Here is a 16,301-nt window from a genome sequence, read left to right on the forward strand (position 1 = left end):
TAAAACACTTGCTGACTTAACGTAAACAGTCAAGAGGAAACTGAGCATCATAAAGTACCAGACTCATGTGCCTAATTGCAAAGATGCATGCAAAACATTAAAATAATATGCCTTCTAAAATCAGCTCAAAAAATAAAACGTTTGATTTCCAACCGGATGGAAACAGAGACTGAAGCTCAAAGAATCAGAGTCTGTGACACACTACACAAACTTCTATGAAATCTGTCAACTCAAATCTGCAGACTGGGATTATCAGCTGCTAGCATTGACTCCTCCAGTCTGTAAATCTGTTTACTCCAGCCTTTACGCATTAAAATTATTCTCACAGACCCAATTATCCTTTTACAGTGTGTTTCTGACTTTAACTCTTCTCGTTCCACTGGTGATGTCTCTGTGACTGAGCGAGGTGTGCGTGAGTATCTTGTCTTACCACTGTTGTACGGCTGCCACAGTCTGAAGCGCGTAGCATTGGTCTGTGCGCTCGGAGGCAAAGACATGTGAACAAACAGCGTGTCTGTTGAAGTGGGGAAGTAAAACTCGTCTATAAGCAGCCAGCTGATCCCTCCATTCACTGAATACTGCAGCAGCACGGAGTGAGAGCGCTCTGGTACGCCTGCAGGTAAAACACAGAAATACTGTTAACAACCTTTCCCTTCAGCTGACAGAAGACAAGCAGAAACACTGGAGATTAAGCATGCTCCATGCCAGACTCACCCTTCGTTATGAACTTGAATGAGAACTGGATGTAGATGGAGTTTGTGCAGTCTAGATCTGCTGAGACCAGCATCCTCAGTCCCTCCTGCAGGAACACAGAGAAACCTCAGCTCTCTTCATTAACTCATGCTGTTTATTATGTAGTCATACTTGCAAAATCAACATGTAATTAGATGAAATGTTAACACTTTAGACATTCTAATAACTATAACTCTGCAACTCTTTAGAGTATTATCAGACTGTTAGGTCAGGTTTAGTAGAATAAGATGAAATACACTCGCAAACTGAATTTAAACATAAAGGAGTGACGAGTTTGTTCTCTTTGACTCATTGGATATAAACACTGCTTTATTCTCAAATGTTTTACTCAATATTCCAATTTTAAAATCTGTTTAATTTAGCCAGTGTGAAATGCTGGGAACAAGTGTTTCTTTCGATCTGTGATGATGGAGGATCCGATGCACAAGGCTGGAAGATCAGTGCTGTTTGACTGCAATACTCACTCCTTTGAAGATGAGGGCTGTTCCTGATTTCAGAGGCTCTCCGCTCAGCGTGCCTCTCTCTGCCCCGTACACCTCCGGCCACACATCAGCCCTCAGGTTCTCATTGAAATCCTCCTTCAGAACGGAGGGCAAAGCGACTAGAGGCACACAGTGCGCCCCGCCGAAGCCCTCGTCACAGCTGAGCGAGAGAAACACCAGCGTGACTGCAGGATCTCTGAGGAGCATGTGAGGAATATGAAGCTGGAGTCCACACTCACACACAGTGTCCGTTGTCACACAGTCCGTGTCCGGAGCACATCCACGGGCAGCCGGGCGTCAGCAGCACATTGTCCAGCGCCCAGCCATCAGCTCCAGGAGCCAAGTGAGGCTGGAACCAGCGGAACCGTGTTCTGGGAGAACTACAGGATTGGGAACAACATTCAAACATGCAGCTTACATTAAACAGACAGCAGCTGAGATTGTGCTGTGAGGTTTTACACTGGGACTAAAACAAGGTCTGTGGTAAACATAACACCATGATACTTACATGTTTTACTCTACAATGTAAACTGAAAACACTCATTTTGAAGCAGTCAAAAACATGTGTCTTTAATATGTTGGGAGTGTGAGTGTGTGCAATTTATGTTTACAACAAAGTCTTATCAAGTTATGTTTTCCATACACCTTATTTCACTTAAAAACCATAGAACATTCTTGATGAAACCCATGGTGAATTAATATCAGGATTAACTAAAAACACGCAGTGAAACACTGGCCATGAAAAGCTGTGGACACAGTTACTTTTGCAGCTGATCTTATTGAACTTTCATTTACAGGACTTTCCTTTTCAGACGCAGTAATTATGGGAGGAGAGAATTACTGCTAATTATGTCTTCACTTCATCTTTACCCACTTTGTGCATGTGATGTTAGTAGACACACTGCTTATCGCTGAACATGTACCAAGGCATATGTAAAATATCATGGTACATAACAAAGTACCGCATCACTGTACAAACGGTAAGGGACAGATTGACTAACAACTAGCATCAGCACAAACCGTCTCTTGACATTAAAACAGCACTATCAGATTTACTAATGATACACAGTGAAGAATAAGCGCTGAAACAGTGTGGTCAGTTATTTTTTGCACCTGACCTTATTAAATATGCATTTGTAGGAGTTTCTCTTTTAGATGCAACATTTATTGGAGTAGAATATTCTATAAATCATGCAACGTGTTTTACAAATGTTTGCGCTCATCAAATTACTGGTATTTGAGAATTAATTTAATGCCCAAAGTTTAGGCAGTTTATTAAATTAGCCTGATTTGCCATTTAGTAAATGATCTGAGACACATCATCTGTGAAGAGAGTCAGAGCGGGTCGTACATGGCAGCGCTGGGCAGGTAGATGGTGACTCTCCTCCACTGCAGGAACTGTGGCGCACTGAACACAGACCGCTGTGTGTATCCAGAGCAGCCGATGGCCGGAGGAACACACTCGGGCGTGACGAGTGTCCAGTGTCTCCCGCAGTCTGTGGAGAACTCCAGATGGACGCCGTGGGCCGGAGACGCAGCCTTACTGCAGCCCATGCTCAGATCAAACTGCAGGAACGAAGATCCAGACACCTCGAAGTCCCAGCTCTCAGCGTAACGCGGTCTCTCTAGAGAGAGAGCATTCAGTCAACTCAAACACAGCTGCGTTCAGATCAGAGTCTGATTCATCCAGTCCTGAAGGGGTGAATCTAGAGTAAAGTCACGTCACTTTTATAGAAATGCTTTAAAGATGGTATAACAGTGGTGGCCAGAATGATCAAAACACTAGTATTATCAGCAGCTAAAAAAGGTTTAGAGTAAGTTTTTTCTATCTTTTGTTGTAGTGTGTCACCAGCAAATATCAGTTAATAGAAATAATCAGTTAAAGGTAATAAATTAACTTATTTTAAAGCTGTAATTCGGTAAGTTTCTCCTGAGAAGTGCACAGAGAGCAAAAGCTGCTTTAAACGCTCACACCAAAGGTTGATTTAATTTAGTTAATAGAAGTCAATTAATAAAGAAAATCTGTTTATGATATTATGTTTGACAGCATTCATATTTAACAACACTTTTCACAGCACTGTATCTTTGCAGGAGGTTTCTTGAAGCGTCTGGGAGACACAGTTCTTCTGGATTGAGTCTGTCTCTGTTCTGTTTCTTCATGTGACTCCAGACAGGCTGATGATGATCAGATCACATCTCTGTGTGCAGCACACACATCTCACTGCATTATTACAATTAATGGGCAAATCAATGTTTGGAAATGTAAACTGATATTTCCTACTGACACACTACATCAAAAGATAGAAATAACTCAAAACTATTTTTAGCTGCTGATAATACTAGTGTTCAGATCATTTTTGGCCACACCTCTAGGCAAACACAAACTGTCTAAATTCTGAATTTAAATACACGCATCTGATAAACATGTTCAAAGGAGCCTTTGACATCACACACATCATTAAATGTTGTAGCATCGTGTTGCAGACGAGTAAACACATATGAAAGTGAGATGCACATATAAAGGTCTGTGATGAGCATGAGGTTATGGGTGTGTTGGTGATTAACTCACTGTCCGTGACGTCGGAGTTGAAGTTCAACACTGAGTCTGAGCTCAGACAGTCCGCTGTCACCTCTCCACCTACGACTCGATACCAGTTGTGTCTCAATGGAGACGTGCCATCAAACGTGTCGAAGAACCCACTCCTACTGCTGTCGTTCATTCCGATCAGAACATCATCCAGACCCCACTGAGCCGAGTGTTTACCTGAGAAAGAGGAGGCCATGAGGATCCCGGCACCTTCAGTAGTTCATCACATGAGGTGTGTCCTCACCCTGCTGCGGCTGCCACCAGCGGAACACGGTGTGCGGCGTCTTAGCTGCGGACGGGAGCTCGATCGTCACCACCTGAGGCTCCAGGAACCAGCCAAAGTCCAGCTCTCGGAGGAGACGCCACTCAACACCATTGTTTACTGAAAACTGGACAATCACACCTGTCCAACATAAGAGAGGAATTATCAGAAATTACTGAGTAAATCATAAAAAGGCACAAACTGCTGTATCTTTGGGACATGATCGGCTCATCCAGCTGCTCAAGCTGATTTACATAGATACCAAATTACATAAAAAGGATCAGAATATTCCAGTCCAGTCCATTTGGCCTACACTGTAAAAAAACATGTGATTTTATGTGATTTTAACAGCAAATATAGACTATAAATATGTTACATTAAAAACCTATTAATTGGTTAACAATAAGTTCCCTTAATATGTACAGTGAAAAAAACATAAATGGACATTCCCAGAATTCCCAGTGTTACATTAGATGATTTTTAATTTTATTTAAACAGTTATGTTTCTTCTAAGTTAGTTCTCACCAGTTATGTTCAGTAGGATTGAGTGTAAGATCTAATGTTGTTAAATGAATGTCTGGTGCATTACTTCAGTATCATGTGTGTTAAAGGAATAGTTCACCCCAAAATCTAAAATCTGTCAGGGTTAGGGTTAGGGTAAGAAAAGTGTATATCTATAACCGGGACAGGGAGCTCTCAGATTTCATCAAAACTATCTTAATTTGTATTCTGAAGATAAACGAAGGTCTTATGGGTTTGATTCATCATGTGACTTTCTCACATCTATCTGCTTTTAGCTGTTATCAGTGTACTATAAATGTATAAACAGATTTCAGTACTGTAATAGGTTAGTACAGTATATTAACATTATATCAGTAAATTAAATTATGCTATTTAAATGTTAATTTAAGTTAAATCAATAAAACCTAAAATGTCGGTACCTTATTTTTTACGGTAAAAATCTGGCTGCCAGTTTTGTACCGTAAATTTTACAGTAGATTTGAACTAAACTCCAGAACATTCACCTTCGTTTCGGGAGCGCGGGCGAGTGCAGGTGGAGCCCATGTTTTTCCCTCCGATACGGATGTAGAACTGAACCAGACTGTACAGAAGGAGACAACCCAGGACGAGAGAGGGTTCCACACGAGTTAGGGAGAGAACAAACACAAGCAGTGAATGTGGAACACACGGGTGGTGTCAGGTGAAGCTCCAGCAGTGTGGAGGCACTGACCGGGTGTGGGTGGTGTCCAGCGGCGTGGTGCGAGCCTCTCGTCTGCCCAGGCTGCTGAAGTACAGAGCGTTTCCTTCGCTGATGCTCCCACAGCCGTCTCCGATCTGTCCTCCGCTCAAGCTCTGCCACAGCGGGCTCAGCTTCCCCTCGAAATCCTCCACCAGTTCAGTGGGACTCGGAGCAGACGGGACACAGCTGGACCGATCCATCTCCACTGACCCCGCAAACACAAACATTAACAAACATTAATCAACATGAAAACATCTATAACATATTGTTTGAGCTGGAGCCTCTGAATTCACATTTCCTTCAGCCCAAGGTGTATTCATTTCACTTAAAGGGCTTTTACATTTGCCAAAAGAAGAACTTTTCATATTAAAACAAACAAGTAAGCCCTGCCCAGATTTAAAAGTAACTCATAAGTAAGTTAACAAAATGTGTGTTTTTTATAAAGAAGTAACTAATGTAAATGGTTAGTTTTTTAGGGGGTAACGCAATATTGTAATGAATTATTAAGTAACTTTTCCCAACACTGGTGGTGTCTCACCACATTCAGCAGGTGAGTGTTACCTGTGTATCCCATATCACAGAAGCAGACGCCTGAGATACAGTCTCCCTGACCGCCGCAGTGATTGGGACAGGGCTCAGAGATGTAGACGCCATCCAGCGCAAACGCAGGGGCGTCCCGAAACACACTGCTCTCCTGGAACCAGCGGAAGCGTGTCTTACTGAAAATGACACGGGAACATAGAGATCACACACATGAGCTCACCGAAACTGAGGCTAGAATCAGAATTATAATTATTACCTTGACAAAAAAGGGTAAAACTTACAATAGTGGCACAAATGTGCATTAGTTCATGTTTAAATAATGCACAGATAATCACAAGTTAATGTGCAACTTACGAAGAAATAACCCATTTATGAACAATTCCTACATCAGAAAACCAACGAACATCCTATATCATTCATAAAATAATAAATAAATTGCCATTAGTTAAATTTGTCATCACGTATTAGTTCCCTAATAACATATTATATTAATTAATGATTTGATTTAAAATGTTACTTAGCACAGTGAAACTTCCAGATGTCTGCTTTAATTAATCATTGGCTAATGATTTGCAAAAATATCATCATGTTATGACTTTACTTGTCAAGCCACACAACTCTTAACTAATGAAGGAATATGTCATTGTGATTATGGATTTTGAATTAGTCATGTGCCTCAACAAGGAAAGTCATAAGATGATGATATCTTTGCAAATCATTAGCTAATGATTAATTAAAGCAGACATCTGGAAGTGTAAATGCATGACTTTAACCCTCTGTGGTAATTTACTTATGAAATGACACTATTGGTTAGTATAATGTTATAAAGGGAATTAACACATTGTGACACATTTAACTAATAATAATTTATTGATTACTTAATCTATGAATCATATAGAATTTTCGGTAGCACTTTATTTTACAGTCCTGTTCCTCATGTACATACTGTGTACGTATTATAGTAATTAAAATAACTATGTAATAACTAGTTACTAACCCTGAACCTACCCCTAAACCTAACCCTACCCCATGAAGTTACCTTGTATTACCAGAACTTTCTTAGATAAATACACTGTAAGTACACTATAACTACATGTAAGTACACGGACTGTAAAATAAAGTGCAACCGAATATCATCTGTTGCTGATGCAGTAATTATTAATAAACGCATTAACAAGTTACACACTAATTCAGAATTATCTGTGCATTAGTTAATCATGAATTAATGAGTATTAGTGCCACCGTATTGTATAGTGTTAACAAAATACAAAAAAAAAAAAAAAAAAAAAACAAGGGATATTTACCTCCGGCATAAAGAAATGCCTTAAAGATTTCAAAAATCTTATAAAAACAGTCCTGGGGTCCAGTTACCTGGCGGCCACAGCCCGTGACAATACGACCGTGACTCTGGTCCAGCGCTCGTAGTCTCCCGTGTGGTACACAGTGGGCTCTCTGAGTTCACGTCCGCTGCCCTCGCAGCTCGTGGCCCCAGGGGATGCTGGGTAACAGCCCTCCTGCACCAGAGCCCATGTGCGGCCCGCGTCATGAGAGTACTGTAGCAACACGGGTGCCGACGCACTGAAGACAGACTCACAGCCGATGTTCAGCTGAAGGAGAAACAGCACAACGTTACTGCACAGTCTACACTGTAGAAATATGAAGAAAAATGATGTGCTCATCAAGTAAAATAAAAAGAATGTTTATAATTGGGTGCATAGATTCAGTGAATAGAGAAACATACAAAAAGGAAAGGGGAAAAATCTACACACCAAACGAAAGGCAAAGTTCAGGGTCCTTTGAACAAAAATGTGTTCCTGAAGATTTACTTGAAGGTGACAACAAAATCTAAAGTGCACATACAATAAAGTGACTGCACACACACACACACACACACTCACACACACAATCAGTGGACAGCTTACACCAGTACCTTGAACTGCAGTGTGTATCCGGGTCGGAGCGCCAGGTCTCGAGTCACTGCCATCCGGTCCCCATCCGACCGGCCGAACACTAGTGCAGAGGGAGTGGGAGCACAGAAACTCCCGTTACGGTCCTTGTCCATTCCTTCATTTCCCAGCATCAGCCACACACTCATCTGGTTGAGCGGATGATCGAAAGCCGGTTTCTCGTAGAAGTTCTGCAGAAGCACAGGAGAATCAGAGCTCTGTCGTATCTTCAGGAGCGCTGCAGCAGAATCCCCTGGTGTCCGTCTCACCTGAGGCAGTGTAGGATCAGCCATGGGGATGACATGCTTCTCTCGCTCAGACAGGATGATCACGTCATCGATGGCCCACTGATCGTAGCCCTCGCCCGAGTGCAGCGGCTGCCACCAGCGGAAACGTGTGCAGGGCGTTTTAGAGGCCAGAGGGAGTTCATAATGAACAAACCTGAGCCAAACAACACCATCCAGTCACAAACACTCAATACATTGACATAAAGATGCTAAATACACAGCACGGTGGACGAGACACTCACAGAAATATGTGATCATGGAGCACAGAAGCAGTCATCAGTGTCACAGACGTATATTTGAAGCAATACACAACAATACACCGTATGAGTCACAATTATAAATTTCTCTTTTATGGCAAAAATCTTTAGGATATTAAGTAAAGATCATGTTTTATGAAGACATTTTGTAAATTTCCTACTGTAAATACATCAAAATGTAATGTTTGATTAGTATTATGCATTGCTAAGAACTTCATTTGAACAACTTTAAAGATGATTTTCTCAATATTTAGATTTTTTTGCTCCCTCAGATTCCAGATTTTCAGATAGTTGTATCTCAGACAAATATTGTCCTCCGAACAGACCACACATCACTGGAGAGATGATTTAATCAGCTTAGATGATGTAAAAATCTCAGTTTTGACCCTTCTGACTGGTTTAGTGATCCAGGGTCAGATGGTTAGATAAAATATCTTAAGGCTATATCACACTTAAATATCACACTTGTTTTAAACACCAGAACTCGTTCTGCATGGGTGTATCCTTATAGTTTAAATAGCCCTTTTCTTTTGCCAGTTGTGTTACATTAAAGAGCTGGGGTTGGGTGTTGCGTAATGCCTGCTCATTATCTTTCAAACAACTCCAAGCAAAAAAAAAAAAAAAAAAAAAAAAAAAACAGAGAAAGATTTGTATGGCTGTATTACATTCTCATTTTTAAAGTACAAATCTTAAACAAACAGAGCATTATTGAGTTGCTCTGTGTTGTTCTCACCGTGGTTTGGTGAAGTCAGTGAAGTACATCTCTGCGATCAGACCCCAGCTGATTCCACCATCATTGCTGTACTGCAGCAGAAGCCCCTCCTCCCTGCTGTCGCCCTGGTTACACTCCGCCCCGTCTCCGCCCATCCGCAGGTAGAACTGCACAAACTCCGCCCACTCTGTGTCCAGATCCCAGCTGACCAGCTGCCGCAGTCCAGCCTGTTGACCAGCGAGAGTTACTCTCTGTGACAGAATACCAGCTATAACTGACTACAATCTCATCTAGTGTCTCGCTTTACATCAGGATGAAGTGTTGTTTGTTTGTCTATGCCTTATCAGAAAACTAAATGAAGTGTAGAAAAATCACAATACAGACATCCTTCACGAAAGGGAGACTGTAGAAGCAAAACAAGCAGAAAGAGTCCAGCTGTAAGCCTGCATCATGGCTGTTATCATACCTTACTGAAGTACAGAGAGGACCCGGAGGAAACCACCCCACAGCCCTGGTCAGGTGGCACGATCTCACCTCCGGTCACTTCCTGCCACGCTGACATCAGGGTCTCCTGAGACTCGAAGTCTGAGAGCACACTGGAGGCCAGAGTGTTGAGCGGCTGGCAGTCTGAGCCGGTGAAGCCTTCATCACACCTGGAACAGAGCAATCACATGACCTTTCACCTCCAGCGACTGATTCACGAGCCGCCGCTAGAGGCAGTGACCCAACAAATCATCCCCGCTCGCCTTGAACCGTCACATTCATCTCACCCTGAGACGCCCATGAAGGGCCCACCGTCAGCGTCTCAAACCGGGCACAGCACACACTGATCATCCGCCGGAAGAATCAGTTTAACAATGCATCACATAACACTCTAAATGACTCCATTATATAGCACTGAACTGATTTAGATGGAAGCACCAGACATAAAGCACTACATATCAGGACATATTCACAATTATTCATGTTTCTCTTATCACTATAGGGATTCTAAATAATGATAAATACTAAATAATGTTTTAATGAATATGTAAAATAAGAATGTGAATTAAAAGAAACATTTACTGTGATGATAAAATGCAAAACTGAGTTGAAATTAGTGCTGTCAAACTATTAATTGCGCATCCATAATAAAAGTTTTTGTTCACATAATATATGTATGTGTGCTTGTCTATATTTATCATGTATTTATAAATACACACACATGCATGTATACATTTCTGAAAAATATGTTATTTTATAAACTAAATATATTTATTTATAATTTATATGAATATAAGCATTAATATATATGTAAATACGTGTAAATATTAAATGAAAATAGTAATAATAAATAATCTTTGCTTTAGGGTTAGGGTTAGGATGTAAGGACTCCTCACAGTTCTTTTGTGTCAAAAACCCATGTTTTACATAGTGGGGAAAGGCAACATTCAATACCAGACGAGGAAACTGGAAACACTTTAAATACACAGGACTTGACGAGGGAATGACAAGGCATACCTGTAACTAATGAAATAATTAACATGGGAGAAAACTGGGTCATGGAACACGTGGGTAGCAAGACACACACAGACAGTACATGAGCATGAAAAATGCACCGCAGGAACCTTTTCAAAGTACCAGAACTAATTGTGGAACTACTCAGTTTTGGGCGTTTCCGCACCACTGCCGCTCGATCACCTGTTTGTATTTCTAATGTTGTGTATTCATTTTAGCCCTACTTCCCTTTCCCTAAGTGGTTATTCCATTTGTCAGGCTGTCATTGTAAATAAAAACCTGTTCTTAATGACTTGCCGGTAAAAATAAAGGTAAAAAAGAAAAAAGAAAAATTTAGCACTGCCAGTTGACATTTGGAGATTCTTCCTTTCCGTTCTTTCAATCGCTTTACATATATGTCGACATTCCATGTCCATTATTGTGACACAACAAAAACACAGCTCTGATCACAGCGTCCTCCATTCTCCTGTCGTTAATGTTCTTCTTCTTTGTTAACATTGTTGAACATCGCACACAAATGACACCGCTGTCGACCGGCATATGTCACGTGCTGGTATACACTGTTGGTGTGAATGTAACCTTTAAATGGTACTGGGAAATAGTTAACGCTAAATCGTCTATGTACTTAAGTACTGTACATTTAGTTCTGGAACTAAAGCGGTGCGGAAGGCCCTAATAAGATATTCAGATTTGGTTTTTATTCGTTCCTAACCCTAACCCTAATAAGTGAAAAAAAAATCTTTGCAGTCAGACAAAATAGCTCATATTTAACTACAGTCTTTAAAAATAATAATTTTCTAAAACATTCGGCTTCTCAAATAAATTATTATTTCTAAGATTTTTGATACTTGGTCAAAAGTTTGAAAATGTGAATCAGATCTTTGTGATAAGTAAGTGACAGTGACTGACCTGCAGTGACCGTGGTCACACCACCCGTGTCCACGGCACATCTGAGGACACTGCTGTCCGATGTAAATGTCATCCAGAGCCCACTCGTCCTGCTCCTGATAGTAATTCTGGATCCATCGGAAGCGTGTCGCACTCGACCTACAGCCAGAAGACAGTATGAAACCAGAAAACACTGCAAATGCATAGCAGTCGATGAAGATGAATGAACACTGGTAAAATACAACCATTTCCATCCTAAAATCAGAAATACTGCCATAAATATGAGCAAAACAGGTCATGGGAAAATGCCTTGAAACATTTGCCATGTGAGGTTTGACACGTTAAACGTCTCTTTATGGAAGTAGTATTCTTGTAATAAAAGGAGTCAAATGTAAACATATTCACCAGGTTTTGTACGGCAGTGGAAGTGTGATGCGTCTCCAGTCTGTGAACTCAGACGGATGGTAGACGCTGGACGCAGTGAACTCAGAGCAGCTCGGCATGCCGGGGAGACAGGCCTATTACCCATAAACCACCAGAAACAGCAGTTAACCTCACAGTGCAGACCAGAGGAATTACAGCACAAGGAATCAGCTATAATCTGACAACATGTGCAGTGCTTTAGATTGCTTCTACAATCCTCAAAAAAAGTGCTGATGAGACCCAGAGGCAGTATCAGATGGTGATACTGTCAGACCTTCAATGTGTACCGTGGTACTCAATCATTAGCATACTCCAAAAACATGGTAACACTTTGGTGCATTTACTGTAGGTACATTACTCTTGGTGAAAACAAGAGTCATTAGAGAATATTTTAGTTTTCTCACCTCTTTTACGAGATGCCAAGTCAAGCCGTGATTGGTGGAGAACTCGAGCCGGACCTGAGTGTCGATGTGAGGAGAAGGTTCGCGTCCGCAGCCCATGACCAGAGAGAACTGCATCATGTAGGATGCACCGATCTGCATGGATTGTGTTTCCACATAGCGGATACTGGAGGCCGAGTCGTGATCGCCTGAAAAACTGAGCAAATATTTACAACATTGTGGTTTACACTTTCATTTCAGACGGTGCCTGAAGGGAAACACTGATGCTGTTTGGATTTCAATGCATTATTAATTGCAGAAATATTCTCTTTACTTTTGCACTAAATACAAAAGCAATTTTACAGTTTTTTTATTTATTTATTTATTTACTTTTTGCTGGTCTGGTAAATGATGATGAACTTCAGGCTCTGAAACAGAGCTCTTTTTGTTCTTGGAGAGCTGGTGTAAAGTGAGACTGTAGTTGGGTCGGTTATGACATCTGAGCATCAATATTAATTTTTATTGTACATTAAAAGGTCATTCAGTTCCATTGGAGTAGCTTTTATAGTATGGATTAGATGTTCTCCAAATCCTTAAATACCAGAAAAAATCATGAAAGCACAAATGCAGTGATGTGGGGGTGGTATTGACGCAGTGGATAAGACACGTGCCTTTGGTGTGAGAGACCTAGGTTCATGATATAGTTCTTCTGTCTCTGTACTTACATGTCAGTAATGCCTGTATTTCGCACTGCTGATTGACGTCTTAACTGATAATGAATGGTACTGTGGTGAACATGAGGCAGGTACCTGAGGGTCCAGTCGTGTTGGCAGTACGGCTGCACGTTCCCCAGATAGAAGCCCAGGCTCTGAGTCACGTCTAACACATTACTGAAGTCCAGGCTGATGATGTTAAAGAGGACAGAGGTCATGCTGATCTCATCCAGAGCCCAGACGTCCAGCCCGCGGCCCGAGTGGTACGGCTGCCACCAGCGGAACTGGACCCCAAACTTACGGGCCCCAGGAGGAAGCTCCACAGAAACAATCCTAGAAAGAGTCAATTCAATCTAACCTTCAACAATAACATATATTAAATGACAACACAAAAAAATAAACATTTAGTTACTCCCATAATCTGGCCCCTTTAATTTATGTGTTTGACACACTGCAGAAGAAGATATGCCATGCAGTAAAGTGCAGCAGTTGTGTGTGTGTTCAGGATGATGTACCTGGGCTCATGGAAGCCCTGATAAGCGTAATGCTGCAGCAGCGTCCAGGTGATGCCGTTATCTGAGGAGTAATGCAGCAGCACACCTTCACCCGGCTGGTCTGGAGCGGGACAGGAGCTCGACGTGCTGCGACTGCCCAGCCTCAGCGTGAACTGAAGATATCTGCAGGAGAGAAAGAAGTGCTAACCCTAGCAGTAAAGTATACTAAAGAATGTTTTATTAAGAATGTAGAAATGCCTGTAGCTTTGTGTGAGAGGTGTCGGGCTAGGGTTAGGGTAAGGGGACCGAAAATACAGTATGTACAGTAAAAACACCAAATGGAGAGTCCCCATAAAACATATAAACATGTGTGTGTGTGTGTGTGTGTGTCTGTGTGTGTGTGTGTGTGTACCTGGCTTGTGAACTGTCCAGGGGGGTTGTAACAATGTGTCTTCTACTGTCCCTGTTGAAGACCAGGGCTTTTCCACTGGCCAAAACCCCACAGGCGAAGCTGACCTCTGCCCCCCGAAGTGAGGAGAAGCTGTGATAGGACGACAGCCTCACGCTGGAGAAACTCTCGGACAGAAACGCAGGGAAGGTCTGAGACGCCAGCTCACATGCAGGACCACTGAAACCAGGGTCACACCTAAAGAAATATGAGAAGAAAAGACACAGTAAGAACCAGTAAGATGTTGCTGTTTTACCAGTGTAAAGAGTGTTTTGTTGCAGTTCTGACTGAAAGACATTCATACTTGCAGCCCGTGCGTGAACAGTGTCCTCTACCAGAGCAGAAACGCAAACAGGATGGCCCAATATAAACTAGAACACACAAAAACAACCCAATCATCATTATCATCCCTGATCATAATTTATTGGCTCAGAATCACTGTCTAATCTGCTGATCATGCTCCACGGGGTTGACTATAATGTGTCAACATCTATCAGTAAATATGAGCTGTACATTGAATGAATGGCTCTACCGTTGTCAATCGCCCACATGATGCTGCTTCCCACAGCAGTCTGTCTCCAGCGGAAGCGAGTGCTGTCTGTGAGCGCGGCGTTGGGCAGAGGAATCGTGATCCTCGTCCAACTACAGGAATACAGAGAATGAACCACACTGTTAACAGAACAGACAACACAGATTTATGAAAGCATCCGACAGATGCAGTGACTGACCCGCTGTAGTTCTCTGAAGAGTAGACGCTACTGTGAGGCAGATGTGATCCGGTACAGAGTTCAGGAAGACACTCGGTGTGCAGGAGAGACCATGAGCGACCGTGATTGTTTGAGAACTCCAGTGTGACGCTGTGAGATTCACATATGCAGGAACAGAAGAAGAGGAGACAACAGTCTGGGATATTGATCTGGTCAGTTTAGTAGCAGAGAGGGTTATTAACCAGTTTCAGCAGCTTAAGTGTTAATGAAATTAACAACAGATGGGCAACAATGAGATGACCCCCAAAACAGGAATGTTTTACAGGTGAAAGTCACTGTTTTTTTTCTACTCTTTTTTTTTTCAGAATGTTTTTCACTTGTTTTGCATTTGGCTAAGGTCAGTGTAACTACTGGTAGCGTGAGGGGATACCTGGACCCTACAGAGGATGCACAAGAAGTCCAATTAAATACATGCCATTTCCAGAAGGTTTGCTGTGTCTCCCAGCACAGTCTGAAGAGCATGGAAGAGATTCCTGGAGGCAGGCAGTTAATCTAGGCGAGCTGACCAGGGCCATAGAAGGCCCTTAACCCATCAGCAGGACCGGTATCTGTTCCTTTGTGAAAGGACGAATAGTATGAACACTGCCAAAGCCCTATAGAATGACTTCCAGCAGGCCATTGGTGTTAATGTGGGCTTTGAATTCAGCCCTCTGTAGGTTTATCATTTTCATTTCCATCAAACAATGTGGAATCCTTTCATGCCCAACCATTACCCAGTCCATATTAGTATAGATTTCCAGCATGATATTTGACTTTACCCAAATATAATTGCAAACCCAAAAGATGATGTTTTGAGAGCTCAGTGTTGTTTTGTCCATTGTTGTTTGGACCCCAGTATTGTTCAAAATGTCTTTATTTATGAGCAACAGATGAAAGAAGCCTTGCAGGTTTGAATGAAATGAGGGTGAGTAATTAATGATTTTTGGGATATCATTGTTTTATGATCTAGACACCTGTTGGCCGGCTGATAGGCTCCACACCCGAGGTTGATTGAGAACTGCACCAGGTGAGTGTTTGCTCCAGGTAGCACCGGCAGCAGCTGCAGGAAGTCCACAGCCCAAACGTGACGGTTTGCTCCACCATGAAACTTCTGTTCTAGACAAAACTGAGTGGCTGGAGTCTGAAGTTCTGTGGGCAAACCAACCGAGACAACTGTAGGAGTCTGGAAGAGAAATCCATGAGAAATCAAGGTGTATACAGATTGGAACATGACACAGTAAATCACAAAGGAAAAAAGATAAATAGTTGAATGATAGATTCTGTACAGAACATGTCAACTGTTTAAAATGATTATGTAACCTAAATCTGTCAGAGTATATACATACTATACTGACTATATATATACTGTATTAGGTTTCTACCCTGTAGGCTGAATATGGAAGTATGTCCAGAAGCACATGATCTTTACTGCCCTCTGAACGACCAAACAGGACCACATTATTCTTTTTGGATTCTCCAGGATCGCACTCTCCACCCCCTGCATCGAACACAGAGATCAGACACTGAACACAGAGATCAGACACTGAAAACACACAGATCAGACACTGAACACAGAGATCAGACACTGAACACAGAGAGATCAGACACTGAACACACAGGTATCAGACACTGAAAACACACAG

At 41.9% G+C, this 16,301-nt stretch overlaps 1 protein-coding gene across 5 annotated transcripts in view; it reads right to left on the minus strand.

Annotated features, from left to right (window-relative positions):
* LOC127977511 (reelin) overlaps positions 1-16,301 on the minus strand; it is a 105,217-nt gene that overhangs the window by 32,454 nt on the left and 56,462 nt on the right. For all 5 annotated transcript variants that reach the window (XM_052582397.1, XM_052582398.1, XM_052582396.1 and 2 more), the window contains exons 13-38: positions 16,041-16,156; positions 15,633-15,841; positions 14,641-14,769; positions 14,445-14,554; positions 14,217-14,283; positions 13,877-14,110; positions 13,486-13,647; positions 13,067-13,303; positions 12,282-12,474; positions 11,860-11,972; positions 11,476-11,613; positions 9,536-9,722; positions 9,091-9,296; positions 8,083-8,254; positions 7,798-8,004; positions 7,239-7,474; positions 5,886-6,043; positions 5,316-5,529; positions 5,110-5,186; positions 4,067-4,225; positions 3,805-3,999; positions 2,587-2,860; positions 1,475-1,615; positions 1,218-1,395; positions 715-799; positions 431-613 (exon numbers count right to left, since the gene is read on the minus strand). In XM_052582397.1, coding sequence (XP_052438357.1) covers positions 431-613; positions 715-799; positions 1,218-1,395; positions 1,475-1,615; positions 2,587-2,860; positions 3,805-3,999; positions 4,067-4,225; positions 5,110-5,186; positions 5,316-5,529; positions 5,886-6,043; positions 7,239-7,474; positions 7,798-8,004; positions 8,083-8,254; positions 9,091-9,296; positions 9,536-9,722; positions 11,476-11,613; positions 11,860-11,972; positions 12,282-12,474; positions 13,067-13,303; positions 13,486-13,647; positions 13,877-14,110; positions 14,217-14,283; positions 14,445-14,554; positions 14,641-14,769; positions 15,633-15,841; positions 16,041-16,156 — 4,380 coding nt within the window. The remainder of the gene's footprint in view (positions 1-430; positions 614-714; positions 800-1,217; positions 1,396-1,474; positions 1,616-2,586; positions 2,861-3,804; positions 4,000-4,066; positions 4,226-5,109; positions 5,187-5,315; positions 5,530-5,885; positions 6,044-7,238; positions 7,475-7,797; positions 8,005-8,082; positions 8,255-9,090; positions 9,297-9,535; positions 9,723-11,475; positions 11,614-11,859; positions 11,973-12,281; positions 12,475-13,066; positions 13,304-13,485; positions 13,648-13,876; positions 14,111-14,216; positions 14,284-14,444; positions 14,555-14,640; positions 14,770-15,632; positions 15,842-16,040; positions 16,157-16,301) is intronic.

The sequence above is a fragment of the Carassius gibelio genome, chromosome B18 (genome assembly GCF_023724105.1).
Source record: "Carassius gibelio isolate Cgi1373 ecotype wild population from Czech Republic chromosome B18, carGib1.2-hapl.c, whole genome shotgun sequence".
NCBI classification, from domain to species: Eukaryota; Metazoa; Chordata; class Actinopteri; order Cypriniformes; family Cyprinidae; genus Carassius; species Carassius gibelio.